Raw genomic sequence first — 23480 nt, forward strand, 5'->3', positions numbered from 1 at the left:
AAGACAGGAAGTTGTATTGTTCTGAGAGATCACCACCCCCAGCTGCAGCCTGTGCCTGGTTTGCAATACCACATGGATTGGCCACTTCTGCAACATGTTGCAGCCAGAGTAAGACAGTGTGGATATTGTAATGTCCCATAATGAGAGGATGATCACCCCCTTGTACAAGTGGGGACTAGGATTGATTATTTTAGAAGTACAAGGAGGAATAGGATGTAAAATAGGTGTGATCTGTATATCATGTTCTATGCCCTTGCCCCATGGAGTGAAAAAACTGTACCATCTGGGGCTGGTTTGTGATTTCCGGGCCCGTGTAATGATGTGCTCTCCAGTGGGTAGGTCCTATGGCAAGGGCATAGCCCCAGGTTGAGTCCCAGGTTGAGGCAAAGGAGGGGAGGACCATCCCTTACACTGTCAACCTGGATCGTGATGGTGGTATCAGGTCCTTGAGCCAGAAGAGTGTGTGCACTGGGGAGATGAGAGCACACATGTTAATTCAGGGATATCTTGGGCCTGCATGGCCTGGGTTACATTGTGAGAGTAATCAGGGATATATATACACAACATTCAGTTTTAATTAATGCAGAAGATCCACACTAAGCGTCCAGGGCATGTGATTTTGCAAAGTGACACATCTAATTTGGGTAGTTTCATTCAGGGTGCAGATGGGTGCTGAAGCCAGAGAGGGCATCTCCTGCCAGAGTTATTTCTTCAATGGTTGTTTCATCCATTCAATCAGCCCTGCTGCTATAGGGTTGTATGGCAGGTAGACATGCCAATGGATATCCAGGGCCTCCACCGATTCCTGCACTTTGTATATGGTAAAGTGAGAGCCCTGGGCACTGTTGATATCAGTGGGGATGCCACAGGCCACATATAACTCCAGTCTTTTTATGGTGGTTTTCTGGGTAACATACTTGCTGGGATATGCCTACAGTAGCCCCATGCAGGCGTCTGCACAAGTCAAGGCATAGTGGAAGCCATCAGATAGGGGCAAAGGCCCTTGGGATTCTGGGACCTTGGCCTTCATCCTAGTATAAAGGGGCTGGCACCTGCCATTCCTCTGTGGGAGGGCAGTGGGCTGAGCCTGAGGCTCCTTAGTGAAGCACTGTTCCAGCTTGAGCTTCTGCCATAGCCTGACCAGAACAGCATTGAACTGTAGGCCCTTAGATAACAGTCTATATTCAAATCCAAGCATGTCTAAATCAAAAGCTGTGTTTTCACAAATAGGCTTATGAAAATGAGATTCTCCTTCGATTTAATTTGAATAGGCTCACTTTGCACTATCCATTAATCCTCATTATATTGATAAAGCTAAAAATTTACTAACTATCCCCTCCAGAAAATTTATCAAAATTTACAATAAAACCAACCCTGTCACAAATACTTGGCCACTCTTCTATTTTTATTTTCTTTGTAGAAAGCCATCTGTTCATCCTTGTTTATTGATTGGTGTATTAAGCTGGTTTCACATTGCCACCATGGTTGAATTAGACAGCTATTGCTGCACAGCAAGCAACCACAAACTCTCATAGCTTATTGTAACAAGTATTTATTTATTGGTTGTCTATCTGTAGGTTAGTTGGGGTTTGGTTGATTAAGGCTGGCCTTGGCTTCTGGCCACAGGTTGGTTTGGGACTTTCTTTTGAATTAGAGTTGTCATATTTAGCAAATAAAAATACAGGTGCCCCAGTTACATGTCAATTTCAGAAAAACAATAAATAATTTTATTACAATTATATCTGATTATGCATGGGTATACTTACATTTAAAAATTATTTGTTGTTTGTCTGGAATTCCATTTTAATGGAGTGTCTGGTATTTTAGGGGCCATCCTCCTCTGAGAACAGAGGCCCAAGGGAACAAACTCACATTTTGAGTCTTTGGGTCATGCCTTCTGACATCTCATTGATCAAAGCAACTCACATGGTGAAGTCCAAGTCAGAGGGTGGGAGAGGATACTTCTGGGGTTGGGTGGGAGGAGGGGGGAGAGTAAACATTAATAAAGAATAATCTACCAAAGTAGAGAATCAATTATTTTAATAATCTTTGTTGTGAGGCTTGGAAAAGACTTCTGGAAGATCAAATTAGATTATGTCTGTTTCATTAGAAATTCTATTTTGGGCTGGGCGTGGTGGCTCATGCCTGTAATCCCAGTACTTTGGGAGGCCGAGGCGGGCAGATCATTTGAGGTCAGGAGTTCAACACCAGCCTGGCCAACACGGTGAAATCCTGTCTCTACTAAAGATACAAAAATTAGCTGGGCATGGTGGCATGTGCCTGTAATCCCAGCTACTCGGGATAATAATCAAGTGACACAGCATATCCAAGAGTATTGCCTAGAAATCTATATTTATTAAAAACAAAACTGCCTAAGATGTTCTAGGAAGATGCCAAGAAGAGTCCAAGGCCATGACCTTCTCATCAACTCCTTGCTGGGTGCAGTTCCATCCATAAGACTGTGGCCTAAATTCAAATACAACTGCGACTTTGTATTCTCAAGAAGATGAATCAGGAGTAGGGCTCTGTGAAGTACAGCATAAACAGCCAATCTTTTTTACAAGGCAGGAAAGACCAAGGACTTAGTGACTTGAAAGGATATCAGTATTTCTGGTGGAGCTTGTGTAGGTCAAAGACCGTTTATCTTGTTGCTTGATGAGGAACAAAGACCATTTATCTTGTTGCTTGTCACTTCCCTGAACCACATGGAGACACACTGTTTGGGAAGAAGTGCCTCCTTCTGCTCATCATCTGCAATTCTCGTCTGACACCATGGTCAACTTCTGTTGTGGCTCTGTCTACTCTGAACAGAGCTGTGGCCAAGGCCTCTGCCAGACCTGCTGCTGCCCCAGCTGCTGCCAGACCACCTGCTGCAGAACCACCTGCTACCATCCCAGCTGCTGTGTGTCCAGGTGCTGCAGGCCCCAGTGTTGCCTGTCCCTGTGCTGCCAGCCCACCTGCTGCTGCCCCAGCTGCTGCCACTCCAGCTACTGTGTGTCCAGCTGCTTCAGGCCCAGCTGTTATAATCCCCAGTGCTGCCAGCCCTCCTGCTGCCGCCCTTCTGCTGCACTTCTAGCTGCTGCCACCCCGGCTGCTGTGTGTCCAGCTGCTGCCATCCAGTCTGCTGCCAGACCACCTGCTGTGGCCCAGTCTCCTATGAATCCTCTTGCTGTTGAACTTCATTCCTGACCACCAGCCCTGTTTCAACCACTATGTTGTCAGTGCACTAGTCATTCTCATTCCCCTTCTCCACTGGACCTGGCCCTGCTCTGATCCACCACTACATTTATATAGCTCATTGTTCATTCCACCAAGCAACTATTTTAAAAGCAACAATTTAAATGAATATCTTACAAAACCTCCAACTTCCATGCTTGGTGTGCAGTCAGATGACCAGATGTCTCACACTATTTCACTGGAATAGGCTTCTAAGCTTACAATTGCTGAGTGTCGTCTGGACTTTGCAATGAATTACATCTGGTAGAGTAACTATATCTCAATAAATACTCTCCTGGTATCAAAAATATTTGTGACCTTTCAGTATTTTACTGTTGATTATTTATTTGGAAAATGGTTTGGGTTCCTACTGTATGGGCAATTAAAAAAAATTGTTATTATATGTATCAGCCAAAGCCTGTATTAGAGAAAATGCCAAATAATTCATTTTTTTATCCAAAACAGATTGCTCACTTTACATGCCATCAAATTTATTGAGACAAAACAAGAACTCAATTTTTACTGTAATTAAATTAAGAACCAATTAGCAAGCTATTGGGCTCTGGGAATTGCATAAAATGAATGAGACCCACTTCTCATCCCTCAGGTAACTCACAATAAAATCGTGTGTTTTTTTTTGTCGGGGGGGATGGGGTTTTTGAGATGGGGTTTCTCTATTGTTTCCCAGACTGGAGTGCAGTGGCATGATCTCAGCTCACGGCAACCTCTGCCTCCCAGGTTCAAGTGATTCTCTTGCCTCAGCCTCCCAAGTAGCTGGGATTACAGGCATGAACCACCATGCCTGGCTAATTTTGTATTTTTAGTAGAGACGGGGTTTCTCCATGTTCATCAGGCTGGTCTTGAACTCCTGACCTGAGGTGATCCGCCTGCCTCGGCCTCCCAAAGTGCTGGTATTATAGGCATGAGCCACCACGCCTGGACTGAAGGTTATTTTTCTTTCCTTTCCCTCTCCACTCAATTAATTCAATTAATCATGGATTTAATTTAAATGCATATGTCAAGGAGAGTATGTTGGTAATATTAGTGAGAAAAAGGACTCTTTTCTATTGAAGAAAAGTAATACATACGTAAGGATTGATTCATAGAAATAAAATGTGTCAATTCTGAAAATTCAGGTTAACATGCACAGGTCTCAAACACATAAGATTATGTGAAAGAGAATCAGATCACAGCCAAATGTTTATATCTTTATGAAGGGTAGTATTATTAAAAAGACATTTTAAAAATTATAGTCCTTTTAAGGAGGAGGGATATGTCAAGATTAATTCATGGTGAGCTCTATGGAAAAATAAGAGGCATAATTTTAGGCTGAAGCCATAGAGTCAGTGGGAAAATCAGCGAGCATGAGTGATGAAACATGTCACTATGGGAAAGAAAGTGATGGAAACCAAATTGGAATTGCAATTGAGTTCTATTTTTGAGATGCTTCAGTGACCCATTAATGATATTCATCCACTTATGCTCTGTTAAAGCTCCAATTGCAGAGTTTTCATGCAGGTCTGACTATGAGACATGCAAGGGTTAGGGCTCACTACACATGACCTGGATCAAGTCACCCAGCTGCCTGTGTTTCCTTTATAACTTTGAGATTCCCTTTTGCATTGGGAGTTCAGTTCATATTGTATTTCCTGTGTCTTTTCAAACCATTTCCTTCCATTTCAAAATGATATCAATCAAAATGATATCAGTAGGCTCAAGAGCTCTAGGCAAAACTTTTAGCTGAAGAGGAAAATAAAAAAGGAAAGTCAGCACAAAACTCAAAACAACATATTCAGAAATTGATATGGTAATGCGACATAAGAATCATATCTTTGGGCTCAGGCATCACTTTTCAATTTATTCCAGGACCATAAATGGTCTATACAAGCTGTTTCTCGTTTCAGTATTGCTTAAGTACCTAGGCCTAAGAAATCTATCAGAGCCTCAAACCAGTAATGATGCCTATTCTATCATATCTGTATATTGCAAAACTGTATTTGTTTTGTTCATTTCTATGATCTCTTCTATGGCACTTAAACATTTATAAATATGTTATATTCATTTTTGAATTTTTTCCTTTTTTTAAAAAACAGGATCTGGCTCTGTCACCTAAGCTGGAGTGCAGTGGCACCATGTCAGCTCACTGCAAACTTCAACTCCATGGCTCAAGCCAACCTCCCCTAGCTACTTCAGCCTCCCAAGTAGCTAGGACCACAGGCATGCACCACCATGTCTAGATAATTTTTGTATTTTTTGTAGAGACAGGGTCTCACTATGTTGCCCAGGTTGGTCTGGAACTCCTGAGCTCAAGCAATCCACCCACCTCGGTCTCCCAAAGTGCTGGGATTACAGGTGCGAGCCAACACGCCCACTTTATTACCAGAAAATATAGGTATTGTTACCCCATTTTTTAATTTGCCTACCACTTGTGTATTCTTTGCTATTTTTTATCCCCTACCACTTTTAGAATATATTTGAATCTTTTTAAATTTTATCAGCTTCATCTCTCAGAACCATTATTTTATGCATGACATCTACACTGTAATGGAATTCTTTATTTTAACTTGTATTTCAGTCAATGGGAATATTTCTTAAAGGAATTTTAAAGGGAAGTTATATATCCCGAGTCCTTGAATCTATGAGGAAATCTTTCCATTGCCTTCACACATGACCAATAGCTTGTGTGGATCAAAATAACAGGGTCTGGTTCTGTCACCTAAGCTGGAGTGTGGTGGCGCCATTTCAGCTCACTGCAAGCTCCAACTCCTGGACTCAAGCCATCCTCCCACCTCAGCCTCCCAAGTAGCTGGGACCACAGGCATGCCACAATTTTTTTGCCCTTCAATACAATTTAGGCATGAATAAAATATTGAAAAATAAAATTAACCTTCAGGATTATTTAACATGCTTTGGAAACACAGAGAAAGAATCTCACCAACATCTGGAGCATGGGCACTAGTTTACTTCAGGAACACTTAAGGGGGAGTGTATATATGAAATACTAAGTCTAATTTTAACAGTTTAGTAATAGCAGGTCCTTAAAAATGTCAGAAAATAAACTTTTATGTCCTCTTATCCTCTTTGAATCCATTATGATACACCAACTTTTAAAAGGTGTTAAAAAACAGAAATCCTCATCTTACTTTCTTAGGACAGGAGACAATAGCAGATAAGAAAGTGTAGCAAATTTGGGGCAAGAGCAATGGTGGTCAACTAAAGATAACAAAAGGAGCTACAACGTGAATGCATACAGAGAGAGTACCACAGAGTGTAAAGCTGGTTTTCCTTGAATCCTCAGAAAGGCTCAGAACCCGGAGGCACCAGGTAATACCCCAGAAGGCAGGGTAGGCAGCAGGCTACTTCGACCCCTGGATCCCTACCCCACCCTACAAAGTTGGTCATTAGGCCTCCCCTACTTCCAACCAGGAGAAACAAGGGTTATCTTCCAGAAAATTTAGTGAGAGAGACTCCAGATTTGGGAATAGTAGAGTGAACAAAAGTCAAGAATAGAACAGAAAACAGACTCATGCAGTGAAAATCTGAGCACTGTGCTCAGCATCAAGGACTCTGATGGCCATAAGCCTTCTAAGCAGGATATTGGAAGATTCTCCTCTAAAGAAACTAAACATATAAATCTTGACTTCCTTTTTGTGGATGAAGGGGAGGAGAGGTGAAGAGATCAATTAACAAGCCCTGCTGTCCACACAGAACTTTCAATTGGCTTTTTAGTGCCATGTTAACCAATATGCTGCAGACAGTTGGGAAATGTCTCCAGCCTGACAATTCACACTAATTTAAAAAGAAAAAAAGAAAACCGGGGAAAAACAAATTTGACAGGAATAGAAACTACAGGGAGCAGAATAGAGCTAAAAAATTATAAAACAAGAACTATTATAAATAAAATACTCAAGAGAGCTAAGAGAAGAAACTCTCTTTGAAATAAAAATAAGATTCTAAGAAACAGGAGCAGTCAGAGAAGTCGAGTGAAACCTTGAGAATTAAAATGTGATAGAAAAAATTAGAAAAATGTTCAGTAAAATGTTTGGAAGGTAAAGTAGAACAAGAAGTCAAATAATTTGTTCTCCTGTCTTGAAGATATGTAAAAAAAATTTATACATATTTTCTATGCACCCTTTCTAAAGTAATGTCTGGAGGATGTGCACCACCAAAATGAAGAAGAAGTTGACAAAGAGGAGAACACAGATTCAGAAAACAGGAATTTCAAGTCAGAAAATCAGAATTGCATTCAACATAAATCCAAAAATGCAACCGTACAGCAAGCCTAGAAAGCAATCAGTGCAGAGGAGAACAGTAAGATGAGGGTTTTGGAGGGAGAACTCTAGGAAAAAGATCTTTCTAAATGGTGTGGTTACACTACTATTTCTTGACTTTTAAAGTTTAGATATTATCTATTGGCCCACTGTTATGTGTGATGAGAATTTAGCTCTTACATCCCTCTCTATCCAACAACCACCATTCTTCCTCTCCCTTTGTGTTCCAACTTCCCAATTGACCTGAGAATTCTAAAGTACTGTCAGATGTAGTCTTTGAAAAGGTGCTCAACATCACTAATCATCAGGGAAGTGATAATGAAAACCACAGTAAGATATTACCTCATGCCTGTTAGGATGGCTATTATCAAAAAGTCAAAAGATAAGTGTTGGCAAGGATGTGGTGTAAAGGTAACTCTTATACATTGTTGGTGGGAATGTAACTTGGTGCAGCCATTATGGAAAACAGTATGGAGGCTCCTCAAAAAATCAAAAATAGAACTCACCTGTGAACCAGCAATTCCACTTCTGGATATATATCCAAAGTAAATAAAATCACTATCTTGAAGATATCTGCACTTGTATGTACATTGCAGCATTATTCACAACTACTAAGATACAGAAATATCTACATGCCCATCCACAGATGAGTGGATAAAGAAAATGTATATAAATGTCATTATTCACAATGCAATTCAGCCTTCAAAAAGAAAGAAATCCTGTCATTTATAACAACATGGATGAACCCAGAGGACATTAAGCTAAGTGAAATAAGCTAGACACACAAAGACCGATACTGCGTGATCTGACTTATATGGTGGTTGCCTGGGGTGGAATGAGGAAGAAATGGGTAGATATTGATCAAAGAGTATAAAGTTTCAGCTATCCAAAATCAGTAAGTTCTGGAAATTGAATGTATGGCATTGTGACTATAGTTAACAATACTGTATTTTACACTTGAAATTTGCTAGAACGTAAGTATTTTCACCACAAAAAGAATAACTATGTGAGGTGATTGATATGTTAATTAGTTTGATTGTGGTCATCTATTTCACAATGTATATGTATATCAAAACATTATTTTGTACACCTTGAATATATGCAATTTTTACTTGTCAATTATATCTCCAAAAAGCTTTCAAAAAGCTAACAATAAATTCAACAATATGAAACACATGAGGAACATGCTGCCAGGATCTTAGAAAAGGGCAACTTAAGGGAGAGGTGGCTTGGGCAGAGAGCATCAGGAAAGGTTTGCTTGAGGAGATAATAGCACCTAAGTCTTAAAGAACAAGTAGTATGGAGGTTCCTGCATAGTCTGTAGAACAGAATGAGAGAGGTCTCACCATTGTTGAATAGATAAGTGATGATCTACAGCTGTATAGGACTCCTAATTTCCGATTATATCAAACCCAACAAAGACCTTCCAAAAGAACATTTCTGATCAATATAAAGCTCATCTGCACACATGGACCTGCTATTGTGATCCCATCTGTGAGTCACACAGGGCTCTTCAAGGCCCTAAGCCAATCCCTACATGACCCTGTGAATATTCTGAACATTGAAGACTGTGGCATCAGTGATTCACTTTTGCTCTATTCTATTCTATTCTATTCTATTGGCATTAAGCATTCCTGGGAGTATTGTGTGTTGGGGCAATAATTCATTACTTCACTAACATATTACCTGAAATTCTGATGATCAGGTTACATCACAGAAAAGAATTAGGACAATGTCCTGAATATCTCCTACGCTTCTTAAATTTCTTGCTATAATTGATCATCATACAACAAAATCTTGTTAATTTGGGACATGTGCAGGCTAATTTTCCCTGGCCTGTACCCAGGGAAAATTGGCATCTTCCAAAAAATTCATGGACAAATTGGGAAGGTAAATGTAATTACAGAAGATATATTTAACCTAGCGTGAATGTACTTTGTGCTAATTGCAAGTGAATCATATTTTTCTGTACCTGAGCCTTGAACCTCATCACTTAGAAGCATTCTTTAGCTATGGTGCTTAATTATGTTTAAATGTATTGGGAAGAAGCTAAATGACATTATTGTTTTATCTTATTTTTTAAGTTTTGAGGTACAAGTGTGACTTTGTTACATGCATAGATTGCATAATTAGCAACTCAGGGCTTTTAGGCCATCATCATATGAGTAACATAAACTGTACCCATTAAGTAATTTCTCATTGTCAACCCCACTCTCACTCTTTAAGCTTTCTGTGTGTCCATGGTCTATCATTCTACTCTCTATGTCCATGCGCACACATTATGTAGCCCCCATGTGTGAGAATATGCGATATTTGTCTTTCTGTGTCTGACTTGTTTCATTTAAGATAATGATCTCCAGTTCCATCCACGTTGCTGCAAAATACATGATTTTATTATGATTTTATGGCGGAATAGCATTAAGTGATATTATTTTCTAAAGTCCAAGTCAACCAAATTAGTGTAGCCTGCACTTTGGGGCCATTATTAAGTAAAATGAGGGTTATCTGAAAGCAAGCACTGCATATCCTACAATACTGCAACAGTCAGTCTGGTAACTGAGATAATTACTTGGGGATTAAAGGGTGGTCATGTATACAGTATGGACACAGGGAGGACATTTGTCCCAGGCAAGACAGAGCAGGATTGGTGATATTTCATCATACAACTCAGAATGGCATGCAATTTAAAACTTACAAATTGTTTATTTCTGGAATCTTCCATTAAATATATTAGAACCATGGTTGACCATAAGTAACTGAAACCATGGAAGGTAAATCCACAGATAGGGAAGGACTACTATAATGCTATGAAGAGAGCATTAAGGGTGATTCTGGTCAGGGCTCAGAAGAAAATAATAGCTGCAGGGAAAGTCTGAATCTTCTCATAGATTATTAGATAGTCATGGCCGGAATGCTGAGAGAAATATGGACAATAGAGGCTATTCTCATGAGATCTCAGATGGAAATGAGGAACAAGAATTGGAAACTGGAGTAAAGGCCATCCTTGTTACAAAGTGGCAAAGGACTTGATTGAATTATGTTCATGTTCAAGGGCTTTACAGAAGGCAGAGTTAAAGAAAGATGAACTAGTGTATCGGGGGAAGAAATTTCCAAGAAAAATGTTGAAGGAGCTGCTTGGTGTCTTTGAACTGCATATAGTAAAATGCAAGAGGAAAGAAACGATTTAAAGGTGGAATTCACAATTAAAAGGGAAACAGAAAATATAGATGTAGAAAATGTGCAGCCTGACCATATAAAGAATGAAAAAGCATGCAAGGGTGTGGCCAAGTGATGCTTTGATACAAGGATTGATATGAATAGAAGGAAGCTAGGTGTTGTTCATCAAATCAATGGGAGAATGACTCTGAAGGCATTTCAGAGACTGTTGAAGCTATCCCTCCCATCACAGGCTCCAAATGAGAGAATCTTGAGGTCAGAAAGGGCTTGGTGCTCTCCACATTCTAGCACAGTGCCCCTTTGCTGCTCCAGTTGTGGCTCAAGTGGGCTTAGATGAGACTTGCGCTGCCGCCGCAGAGGCCACAAACTATGAGCCTTGGTGGCGTTCATGTAGTACTGACTGTAGATACACAGACTGCAGGAGTTGTGGGGCCATGGTGGTCCACCTAGGTTAGAAAGGATGTTTCTGACAGCCTGCCATAGGGGTGCAGCCACAGCAGAGAGGTCTTCTTAGAACCATGCTCAGGAAAATGGGGGGTTAGAGCAGCCACTGAGACCCTAGAACTGTAGAACTATCAGCCTGCAATACTAGCCTGAGAGAGCTGCAGGCAGAGACTCCAATCAGATAGCTGCTGTATGGGCTGAGCCCAGCAAAGCCATGGGGCAGGGCTATCTGAGGGCATTTGGGGCCTAACACCAAGGCCCCCAAGCAGCCCTGCTCCATGGCGGACACGTCCAGGAGGCAGCACATGGAGTCGAAGGTTATTCTCCAGTCTTAAGATTTAATGCTGTCTCCCCTGTTGGACTCACTTGGGGCCAGTTACCCTTTTTTTCTTTCCTGTTGCTCCCTTTTGGAATGGGCCTGTCTGTCCTATGCCTCTTCCACCGTTGGATTTTGGAACTAGATAACTTCTTTAATAGGGTCATATATGGAGGAGAATTTGCCTCAGGATAAGTCCTGTGTTGAGTCTCATTCATATCAGATTTACATGACACTCTTAGATTTACATTTTGACTTTTAAGTTGGTGCTGGAACATGACCTTGGAATTATTGGGATAAAATGAACATATTTTGCATATGAGAAGGACATGGATTTGGGGGGCCAAGGGTGGAATGCAATGGTTTGAATGTGTCCCTCAAAGTTCATGTGTTGGAAACTTGATCCTCAAAGCAGCAGTGTTGGGAGGTGGGCCTAACAGGAGATGTTTGGGTCATGGTGACACCACCCTCATGAGTGGATTAATGTTGTTATCACAAGAGTGGGTTCCTTATAAAAGGACTTTGACTCCTTCTTTCTCTGTCTCACCCTCTCTTTTCCCTTCCACAATGGGATGACATGGTATTCCTGGTTATCTATAACCAAGTCTCATTCTATAAACGGAATCCTAACTTCCACAACTTTCCACATATGTTATTTATCAGGGGACATGTTACCTACCACATAAATAAGTGTAGTTTTCCTGAAATGAAACTCTGATCTCCTTGTTTGGAATGTTTTCCTCTCTTTTATCCGGAAGTCAAAAGATATATACATTTTTAAAGGACCTTACATGCTTCTATGTCATCAAAGAGCCTTCATTCACTCAACAAACATTTATTACTGGTGTTCTCTGTGCTGAGTATCACGGTAACAAGAATAAATGCCATAGCCCATGCCTTCGGGGTATTTGCATTGCACATGGTGGAATGACAGACGTAAGTGACTGTGATACAGTAGAATGTATCAAATTATGAGCACAAGGCAGGAAATAATGATAAATGAATGGGGTAACTTATCAGGAAAGATATTATTGAGGAGGAAATATTTAACTGGGTTTTGACAATTGAGTAGGAGTTTGCAGAGTGGATAAAAAAAGATGAAACATTCCAAGAAGATGAAGCAGTTTCAGCAAGCTTAGCAAATTGTATTCTTTATCGCTTTCTTGGCTACACTAAGACATATTAGGCTTACTTTCTCTTTAATATTGGACAAGATTTTGTTTGTTCGTTTTAGCTTTTTAATGCTTCTTTTGAGTATTCTGCTAAAAGAGTAATAAGTATGTACACTACTTTATAAGGTTGTAATAAAGAGTGAAAATGAAAAAGATATTTAGCACAATGTCTGGTACATAGTCAATACTTCACAAGTAATATACATACCCTGAGGGTGTATGGAACTTATCCACATACTATACATTTTTATTTTAGTTGTTTAATGAACATAATTGTAATTCTTTTCATTTTTGCCAAATTCTGTTTCTTATGCATGTGTCTTATACAAGTACCTGCAGGAAAAAGAGGAGGGTTTATCTGTTCTATACCCAAAGTACCCAATAGAATGTCTTAGATGCATATTATTGAAGGCTTAATAATTCTAAATATTGTTTACATATAACAAATGCTTTTGTCAATGAAAAATCCATCATGCAATTTTGATGATCAAAGGTAAATCAAAACTTCCTACTCCAAATGCCTATACTGTGAGACATACAGAAAAATGTGTTTTTACTCCTTAAAGGCAATGAGTCATGGCTAAGTACTTTCACTTGGAGTGGTGGAATGAGATCTGACACAGAGTTTATAACTTCCTTGAGATCTGACCATCTCCCCAACCATTCAAGAAGCATACACGGAATCAGAGTCATCTTCATTATAGATGGGACATCCTTCTCCCAAATGAGTCCTTCCTTCTAATTCCTTTCCAACATGTCATCTGACCAGGACATTATTTGACAACAAAAGACACATTCACATTATAAAAATTGTCCCCCATGATTTGCAGAGAGCAATCTACAGGTAGGAGGTAGAATCACATTTAGAAATAAAGTGTCAGAGTCCTGTGACCAGTGCTTTGTAAAAGACACTGCATAGACCAGGGACAAAGGCGACCCCCACTAAGGAAGAAATATGGCAAGTGTTTCCAATAGAAACACAGGAGCACAGCAGGAAAAGGAAATGGGTTATTTTCTCTCTTTTGGAGTATTTAACTAGAAACACACAATTATGTAATTACATGATTAAGTTTTCCACGAGGTAAATAATAAGGCAATAATGACGTGGTGGCAGTGGGCCTTCAGCAGGGTATAAAGGAGGCTATGGACCCAGAAGACTTCCAAACCCAAGAACTTCACTCTCTTGGAAACCCACCCAGATCCTCCCCTTTCTGACACCATGGTCAACTCCTGTTGTGGCTCCGTGTGCTCTGACCAGGGCTGCGGCCAAGACCTCTGCCAGGAGACCTGCTGCTGCCCCAGCTGCTGGGAGACCACCTGCTGCCGCCCCAGCTGCTGTGTATCCAGCTGCTGCAGGCCCCAGTGCTGCCAGTCTGTGTGCTGCCAACCCACTTGCTCCCGCCCCAGCTGCTGTCAGACCACCTGTTGCAGGACCACCTGCTACCGCCCCAGCTGTTGTGTGTCCAGCTGCTGCAGGCCCCAGTGCTGCCAGTCTGTGTGCTGCCAACCCACCTGCTGTCGCCCCAGGTGCTGTGAGACGACCTGCTGCCGCCCTAGGTGCTGCATCTCCAGCTGCTGTCGCCCCAGCTGCTGTGTGTCCAGCTGCTGCAAGCCCCAGTGCTGCCAGTCTGTGTGCTGCCAGCCCACCTGCTGCCGCCCCAGCTGCTGCCGCCCCTGCTGCTGCCTGCGTCCAGTCTGTGGCCGAGTCTCCTGCCACACCACTTGCTATCGCCCAACCTGTGTCATCTCCAGCTGCCCCCGCCCCATGTGCTGTGCCTCCTCTTGCTGCTGAGCCCACTGCCCTGGCTCACGTCCCCCTTCACCACTGGCCCACAGATGTAGACCATTCTACTGTGCTGACCATTAGGACACATGGAGTGGGGTTGATGTCATTCAATAGGATGGACCTCATGCTTCCAATGAGCCCATCACCATTTCACTGACTCTTTGAGAACATTCTGGTTCATTTTAAACTCCCTCCCTTGCTTTCTTTTTCTTCCGGTGGTGGCACCAAATGTGAATTAATTTGTAATCCACTAGCTAAGACATTATTCCAATCTTCTGATTTCCTTATTTTCTTTATCACTTTGAGGTACAGATTCTCCTTCTCAGTGAGGTAGACATTATCTGCAGGACCAGTTTTGTCACTGAGGTTGCACCCTCAGATCCAGCCACCCAGTTATATTCTGTGTTTCTCCTAGCGTGAATTTCTTATGCTTTGTTGCATCTCTGCTTTCTAATAAACTTTTCTGCACATAAGAATTCATTGGTTTCATTCTCTATTGCTTTCATAATTATTTTCCTGATTCCCTGGCAATTATATTTTACACAAAGACACAGGAAGAGCAACCCGTGTTGAAATCATTTTGAAGATACATGCTATATCAAATATAGATAATTTAAGGTATTGGAATAAAAATGCTGTGTGTTTATGTGTGTGTGTGCACATGTGTCTTAATATCCTAAATTAAGACAGATTTAATTCATGCCTTAGCTCTTGAAACACATTTTATCATGAACACCTTATATCTCACAATACTATTGTCCCTATTTTGACAAAAAAGATAAAACCAAATTTCTGAAAAGTAGACACCAATGAAAGAAGGGAAATCTTCTATAAAAATTTAATGTACTCAAGTCATTTCACTCAATAAACAACATTTTGGAATTTATAATCAAAAAGTGGGCTTTATTTCCCAGTAAGTTCTGCTGATAAAAAAAAAGCATATTGAGCTGTATTTTATCTGGATAGCATAGTATATTTCTGCAGTGGTCTCTATGGGTTTACGTTATAATTTAAACATCTCTACACTTAACATTTTAATATATGTAAACCCAGCAAGGCTGAAAATTTCAAGACTCACTTTTCTTTTTAAGAATTATTTTCTTGCGTAGAGGTGTTTGTAGTATTCTCTGATGGTAGTTTGTATTTCTGCTGGATCGGTGGTGATATCCCCTTTATCATTTTGTATTGCGTCTATTTGATTCTTCTCTCTTTTCTTCTTTATTAGTCTTGCTAGTGGCCTATCAATTTTGTTAATCTTTTCAAAAAACCAGCTCCTGGATTCATTAATTTTTTGAAGGGTTTTTTGTGTCTCTATTTCCTTCAGTTCTGCTCTGATTTTAGTTATTTCTTGCCTTCTGCTAGCTTTTGAATTTGTTTGCTCTTGCTTTTCTAGTTCTTTTAATTGTGATGTTAGGGTGTCAATTTTGGATCTTTCCTGCTTTCTCTTGTGGGCGTTTAGTGCTATAAATTTCCCTCTACACACTGCTTTGAATGTGTCCCAGAGATTCTGGTACGTTGTGTCTTTGTTCTTGTTGGTTTCAAAGAACATCTTTATTTTTGCCTTCATTTCGTTATGTACCCAGTAGTCATTCAGGAGCAGGTTGTTCAGTTTCCATGTAGTTGAGTGGTTTTGAGTGAGTTTCTTAATCCTGAGTTCTAGTTTGATTGCGCTGTGGTCTAGAAGAAATGGATAAATTCCTCGACACATACACCCTCCCTAGACTAAACCAGGAAGAAGTTGAATCTCTGAATAGACCAATAACAGGAGCTGAAATTATGGCAATAATCAATAGCTTACCAACCAAAAAGAGTCCAGGACCAGATGGATTCACAGCCAAATTCTACCAGAGGTACAAGGAGGAACTGGTACCATTCCTTCTGAAACTATTCCAATCAATAGAAAAAGAGGGAATCCTCCCTAACTCATTTTATGAGGCCAGCATCATCCTGATACCAAAGCCGGGCAGAGACACAACCAAAAAAGAGAATTTTAGACCAATATCCTTGATGAACATTGATGCAAAAATCCTCAATAAAATACTGGCAAACCGAATCCAGCTGCACATCAAAAAGCTTATCTACCATGATCAAGTGGGCTTCATCCCTGGCATGCAAGGCTGGTTCAATATACGGAAATCAATAAATGTAATCCAGCATATAAACAGAACCAAAGACAAAAACCACATGATTATCTCAATAGATGCAGAAAAGGCCTTTGACAAAATTCAACAACACTTCGTGCTAAAAACTCTCAATAAATTAGGTATTGATGGGACATATCTCAAAATAATAAGAGCTATCTATGACAAACCCACAGCCAATATCATACTGAATGTGCAAAAACTGGAAGCATTCCCTTTGAAAACTGGCACAAGACAGGGATGCCCTCTCTCACCACTCCTATTCAACATAGTGATGGAAGTTCTGGCCAGGGCAATCAGGAAGGAGAAGAAAAGGAAATAAAGGGTATTCAATTAGGAAAAGAGGAAGTCAAATTGTCCCTGTTTGCAGATGACATGCTTGTATATCTAGAAAACCCCATTGTCTCAGCCCAAAATCTCCTTAAGCTGATAAGCAAATTCAGCAAAGTCTCAGGATACAAAATCAATGTACAAAAATCACAAGCATTCTTATACACCAATAACAGACAAACAGAGAGCCAAATCATGAGTGAACTCCCATTCACAATTGCTTCAAAGAGAATAAAATACCTAGGATTCCAACTTACAGGGGACATGAAGGACCTCTTCAAGGAGAACTACAAACCACTGCTCAAGGAAATAAAAGAGGATACAAACAAATGGAAGAACATTCCATGCTCATGGGTAGGAAGAATCAATATTGTGAAAATGGCCATACTGCCCAAGGTAGTTTATAGATTCAATGCCATCCCCATCAAGCTACCAATGACTTTCTTCACAGAATAGTAAAATCTTTAATAAGTAAGCTAGCTTTAAAATGATTGGTAAAGTAATATTAGACATGTCTTAAGAATCGCCAGCATGCATTTTTGTTTGCATTTATTAATCAAGCAATTTCATGCTTATCCCTGTCAATTACTATAAGGTGTCAAAATTTGGCATGGGGTTACAAGACTGTGATAGAATGATCTTTTCTTGTGTAATCTTTAATAAATAAGACTTTGATACTGGTTTAATAAAAATAGCCACATCTTGAATTTAGTCAGATTACTGTAACTTCTAATCTTGTGGCTTTTAGTGGTCTAGTCCACAGGCAGTAAGATTTACTTTGGGAATGAACTATTATAATCTTTGTTTCAAAGGTAAACTATAAACTATTTTCCTCTCAGAGTCTGTTCAGCCTGTGCTGGTAAGAAAGCTTAAAGAGAAATAATTTCGTATGAGAAAGAATCTTGTATGGTAAATTTAGACCTAAAATAAAATGACTGATTGTTTAAGAAAGACGGATGTTCAAAACAAACCAGAAAGTCCAAGCATATCATGAACGGTCTCTATAAGTCATAATAAGAGGATTTATTTAAAAAAAAAACCAAAAAACTTTTATATGACCTAGTTGTCTATAATTAAAGGGAAATTATAATGGTCTTCCTGAAGATTGGGCTTCATGTTAAAAAAAACACTTATAGACTAAATAATTAGTTAGAGCAATGAAATTTTCTTAAGGGATTGATTTACTCTTAATAAATTATAAGAGATTTTAATTTTTTAACCCAAAGTTCAACTATTTACTTGCTGTTTTCTCTCCCCTTCAACTTGTTTTCAGCTCATATAAGTTATTTTCCTTAAGTTCTGTTTGTTGTGGCCTGATGCTAACAATGTTTTCTGAAAATCTAAAGGAAATATTTTCTTCCAAAATAATACTCTGTGCAGTGTAGAAGGTCTTTTCTTTTGCCTTTTGGCAATTGACCTAACAGATTTTATGGTTTACTGAAACAATTCCTATGCCATTATTATTAATTTTTGGTTTGCTTAGGAAAAAGAAACTGAGATAATTTTTTAAAAAAATTAACGTTATTACATCCATGTATATTTCTGTATGCACTTTGAAAGTACCTGTGACATTGAGTTACAGGCCTTTAACTCCTGGATCTAAAAAGGAGACCAAGATCTGCTAAATCTTAAACACTGACAGCAATTAAAGCCTCATCTTCAGGCCTGGTAGAAGATGCCAATCAAAATAAACTGCATTTCTGAGACATAAGGCCAGAAATCAAAGCTATTCAACTCTTCAAGGCTCAGGAACTACCACAGAAGAGGTAGGCATGTGAGACTATAAGGGCTGATTTTGAGAGATAAAATAAGTTCAGTTTCTCTACAAGTTAATAATTGATGTCTAAGGCACACTGATGCAATACCAGCATATGGTCCCCTGTGTCAGATTAACAAGGTTTTCTTGAAGTGTTAACTGACCCCTTAATAAAGGTTATAAAGGTTATAAAAGGCTTATGGAAGTTGTATCTTATGGTCAAGATTAAAATTTTATAGATTGTTTAAAAATTTTTGAAAAACAAATTTAATTGGCTTTATGCTGTTTTATTTGGGCTTATTGTTTGAAAAATTGACTTACTTTATGATGACCTGTCATATTAAGTGTTTTAAACCTTTGATATTTGACAAACTTTCCAAAATCAAATTACAAGTTATGTATTTTTCTGACCTAATTAATCCTTTAAGATATTAGTTTCCCTCAAGTCCAAAAATGAAATAATTTGACTTATTTGGTATAAAAATTATACAGGAAGCACTGTCAAATATAAAATGGTGTTTGGTTTTCTTTGGGCTGTATTTGTATAAATATGTTATTGGTATGTGCACCAAAATTATGGGAAACTCCTATAATTCTGATATGACCTGCTGTACATTATCAGTAATAATTATAATTGTTATATTAAATTATTGTGTGCCACGGTGGTAACAAATTTTCTTGTCAATTGTGTCTCCGACTATGGCTGCCCTAAAACTTTTTGTCATCCATGGACAACTGTTGTCTCGTTTTAGTCCTCTTTAGAAGATGGTTTTATAATCAGCTATAAAACTCTAACAGGTATTCTTGAATGCAGGTTTCTAATAACTCTGGAGATTGTGACATCACAATGGAGGAAAAGCTTTCAGGACTCATGGAGACCTGAAATGTTCTTGAATATCAAGCAGAACAGGAATTAACTGCATGAACTGAACTAACAGAAGACTGAAGTAATCTTTTTGACTTTTTGCTTAAAATGCTGCTGACCCTTTGTTTTGTTTTTTTTTTCAGTCAAGGAAACTTTTCTTTTCAGCTATTGTCAGCTTTTAACAAGTTAGTATACTCCTGTGAAAAATATTTGGAGCATATTTGTTTCTCTCTACCTGATTTTCTCCGGAATTGGAAACTATCTGTGAGTATTCTTAACTTATGGCAATAGAGTTATTTGCGTAAGTGCAATAAGAATCTGTTTTCATTTGTAACAGGACACAATAAATTTTACCCAGGCTTTTACTTGAATAGTGTGCTGTTCTTTGAGGAATCAAACTTGACTTATGGAGCCAATAAAAGCCCCTTGGGAGAACTGGCCTCACACCTTGTCTACACAGTCCCTGTACAGGGTTCCTGACCTGTGGTAAGTAAAGCATGTCACTTTCTAACAGTTCCAGGAGCCCCAAGTTTATCTTGGAACCTCAAGAGGAGAGGAATTCACCCAACTCTTAGGTATTTGATGGTACAAATCCATGGCTAGGCTAAGCTTTCCAAAAGTCTTATCCGAAATTCCTTCTATGGAACAAAGTTCTGATAGGGACAGTGGACATGGAAATTCTAGGCAGAAAAGGATAGGTCCCTGACAAAACCCCACCTTCAATCTGAAAAACCTTAAACCACGGCCCAAAGGGAGAACTTATATCCCTGTTTTCCTGCTTGAAAGCTGCCTTTTTCTAAACCACTCATGGCCCCATCCTGTCCCATCCTGTGCCTGTGAAGATCTCAGACTGAGCTGGCAGAGGCAAGAAGCAGCTGGACGTTGGGGACTACAGCTGGACGTCAGAGAGAAGCAGCTTGATTGCAGAGGGACAGCTTGATGGCATAACCTTGGAGAAGAATCCGGCTGGATACAGCCTAACTTTGGGGAAGATTACCCACCCACCCCATCCTTTTTCAGCTCTCCTTCCTGCTAAGAGCCACTTTCATTAGCAACAAAATCCCCCATATTTACCATCCTTTGATTGGCTCATGTGACCTCACTTTTCCTGGACACAAGACAAGAGCTTGTGAGCCAAGAGAGCAGATACAAAAGGCTGTCACACTGGCCCTCTGCCCTTGCTGGTGGAGGGCAGCTGCCTCACGCAAAAAGGCAGAGGGCTCACTGAGCTGTTAACACTTAAGCCATCCATGGAAGGCAGAGTTAAAAGAGCACTGTAACATGTACTCTGGGGCTGCAGGGGTGGCAGGCACCTCCACCTAGATGCTGCTGTGGGGCCTGCACAGAGTTTGCTCCTGCCAGCACCCAAAAGCACTCACTCTGGCTCCTGCACCTATTCTCTTGCATGCTTCCTCCCACAAGCAGAGGACTGCAGCAGGTCCCAGCGAGTGAAGTTTGACCTCACTGTGATGCAGTGCCTATTCCAGCACACATGAACTCCAGTTCCTGCCTCATTTGCTTGCATGCTCCCTCCTGCAAGGAGTTGAGAGTGGCAGGCTGAATAAACGAGGCACCCCTGTCACAAGTCCCACAAAGGGGTCAGGGAAACATCCTGCTTCACTTCCATCAAAGCCAATTTAAAAGCTTATGCAAAAAAAAATTATTATTATTACTATGGCTGTGCTGTATACAAATAATCAGGTCAAGTATAATAAAGAAAATCAGCCCTGCCATGATTTGTCTTTAGTAAAAATGGGAAATGGGAGAGAGAAGAATTGTTTCAAAAAATAATAGTACACCTGTTGTTAGATTCTAGTCTTGCCTAATGGTTTTCCATTTTTATTAATATTTACAGTTTGGACTGAATTCTAATTTTTCTTTGCTACAGGTCTTCAAAAGATTGTCTTCAGTTTTTTTTCTTCTTCTTTCCCCCATTTTTCCTGATTTGGAGTCACTGAAAACTCATCTGTGCTTTTGTAAAGCCCTGCGAACTGAAGCTATAAGATTTAAACTTCAGAAGAAAATATCAGCAACCTATTCACATACATGAGCCACTTTCATACCTGCCTACCGATATATGGACCTCTGAGTAATGTGGCCCATATTGATTTTCCAGGATTGTTCTTTTGTTTATTTTTGTTTTTCTCCCTTCCTCCCCTATTTTCTCTTCATAGGACATGAAACTTCACAACCTGCTAAAAATGAACTTTCCTAATAACTCAGGAATTATCTGTCTAGGAATAAACAATCCTAGCCATGAGATATCAGATGAAATTTGATACCAAAGACTGACTTTCTTCTAAAATGCTTTCTTCAAAAGATTTTTAAGAAGAAAAGAGGGGAAATGTGAAAGGAAAATAAACCTGGGGGCCCTGAAATCACTAAGGTAAACGGGAAAGTCAAGCTGGGAACTGCTTAGGGCAAACCTGCTTCCCATTCTATTCCTAGTCACCCCTCTGCCCACTGAGTTAAATGCATATCTGATTGCCTCCTTTGGAAAGGCTAATCAGAACTCTAAAGAAAGCAACCATTTGTCTCTTATCTACCTATGACCTGGAAGCCCCTCCCCGCTTAGAGATGTCCCGCCTTTTCCGGACCGAACCACTGTTCATCTTACATATGTTGATTGATGTCTCATGTCTCCCTAAAATGTATAAAACCAAGCTGTGCTCTGACCACTTTGGGCACATGTCTTCAGAACCTCCTGAGGCTGTGTCACAGGTGTACATCCCCAACCTTGGCAAAATAAACTTTCTAAATTAACTGAGACCTGTCTCAGATTTTGGGGGTTCACAAGGCCATACTGACTTGTCCCCTGTGTGAAGCCCAGCAGGAGCCTTTCACAGCAGGTTCTTTTCACTTGAAGCTTTGTGCATCAGCGCCTAACTCTTTCGCAAGATAAGGGGTCCTACGGAATACCAGCAGACCACCAGAGGGTTACAAGTTCCTGATACCTAGTACAACCTGGGAAAGAGAGCAAAAACCCTTTATTCCTGATGTAGCTTCCCCAATCTCTAGCCAATTGCACCAAAAGCCCAAGAAACTCTTAACTACAAATGCCTTCCTGGGGTGGGGTGTGTGGGAGGGTGGGCAGGCACTTCTCTGGGGTCCTGCATGCACAGCTAGGCTCAAGGTTCAGCTTATAGTAACCTTTTCCTCATTTTAATAGTAAAAACAACCGCAACAAGAAACACACCCCAGGTGGAGATTTCATATGCTAATGATACATGCAATGGGTGTTAGACCACGTGGATCCTGAGCACATGTGCCAACCGCAGGTCTGCCTTTGCATACTTGATCTCACCAGTATTTTATGATTATGTATGTATAGCTCCCATAAAAGGAATTCCTCTTACAGCACTAGCTGCTGTCTCTCCCACTGAGCAGTCCACTCTTCCTCTCAAAGGGTACTTTTGCTTTGCAACAAACTTCTTCGCTTACTCTTGCTTTGGATTTGCTCTGAAATTCTTTTGCACAGCAAATTCAAGAACCTGAACTGGTCGACCGACAACAAAATAACAAAATTCCCTTATATAACATTTGGAGTCTGCCTTAACTGATTTGAATCAAGATGGAATGCAGTAGGATGAGATGTACTTTTTAAATTTGACACAGGAGAGTGAAGAGTATTACCATGATATCATAAGTTCTAAAATCATGGATGAACTTACAAACAACAATACTGGGGCTTTACCTATCCCAAATCATTCCACACATCAAATTGAAACAATGAAAAGCTTCTATTTTATTTTAGTTTGTCTGTGACATTACTAGGGGTTTTACTTATCCCAAACCATTCCATATATCAAATTGAAACAATCAAAAGCTTCTATTTTATTTTAGTTTATGTGTGACACTGGAGCAGTTTGGCACTATGAGTTCATACCTGAAGTCTTACTTTGGAATCATGCTTTGAGAATCCCCTTCTACTGCATTCCCACCTCACCCCCACGAATCAGTAAACTCAGTGAAAATTATCACAAAAAATGCAAAAAACAATAAAAGA

General features: G+C 39.9%; 1 protein-coding gene across 1 annotated transcript; it reads left to right on the forward strand.

Moving 5' to 3' along the window:
* Window positions 1-13775: 13775 nt before the first annotated feature.
* On the forward strand, window positions 13776-14840 carry LOC129017232 (keratin-associated protein 4-9-like). Its single transcript, XM_054457511.1, has one exon. The coding sequence runs from the start codon at window positions 13816-13818 to the stop codon at window positions 14386-14388; it is 573 nt and encodes a 190-aa protein (XP_054313486.1). The 5' UTR covers window positions 13776-13815; the 3' UTR covers window positions 14389-14840.
* Window positions 14841-23480: the final 8640 nt, after the last annotated feature.

The sequence above is a fragment of the Pongo pygmaeus genome, chromosome 19 (genome assembly GCF_028885625.2).
Source record: "Pongo pygmaeus isolate AG05252 chromosome 19, NHGRI_mPonPyg2-v2.0_pri, whole genome shotgun sequence".
In the NCBI taxonomy this organism is placed as follows: domain Eukaryota; kingdom Metazoa; phylum Chordata; class Mammalia; order Primates; family Hominidae; genus Pongo; species Pongo pygmaeus.

What these genes read in the sequence shown, in the direction of transcription:
- LOC129017232 (XM_054457511.1), top strand. Translation starts at nt 13,816, where the DNA reads ATGGTCAACTCCTGTTGTGGCTCCGTGTGCTCTGACCAGGGCTGCGGC.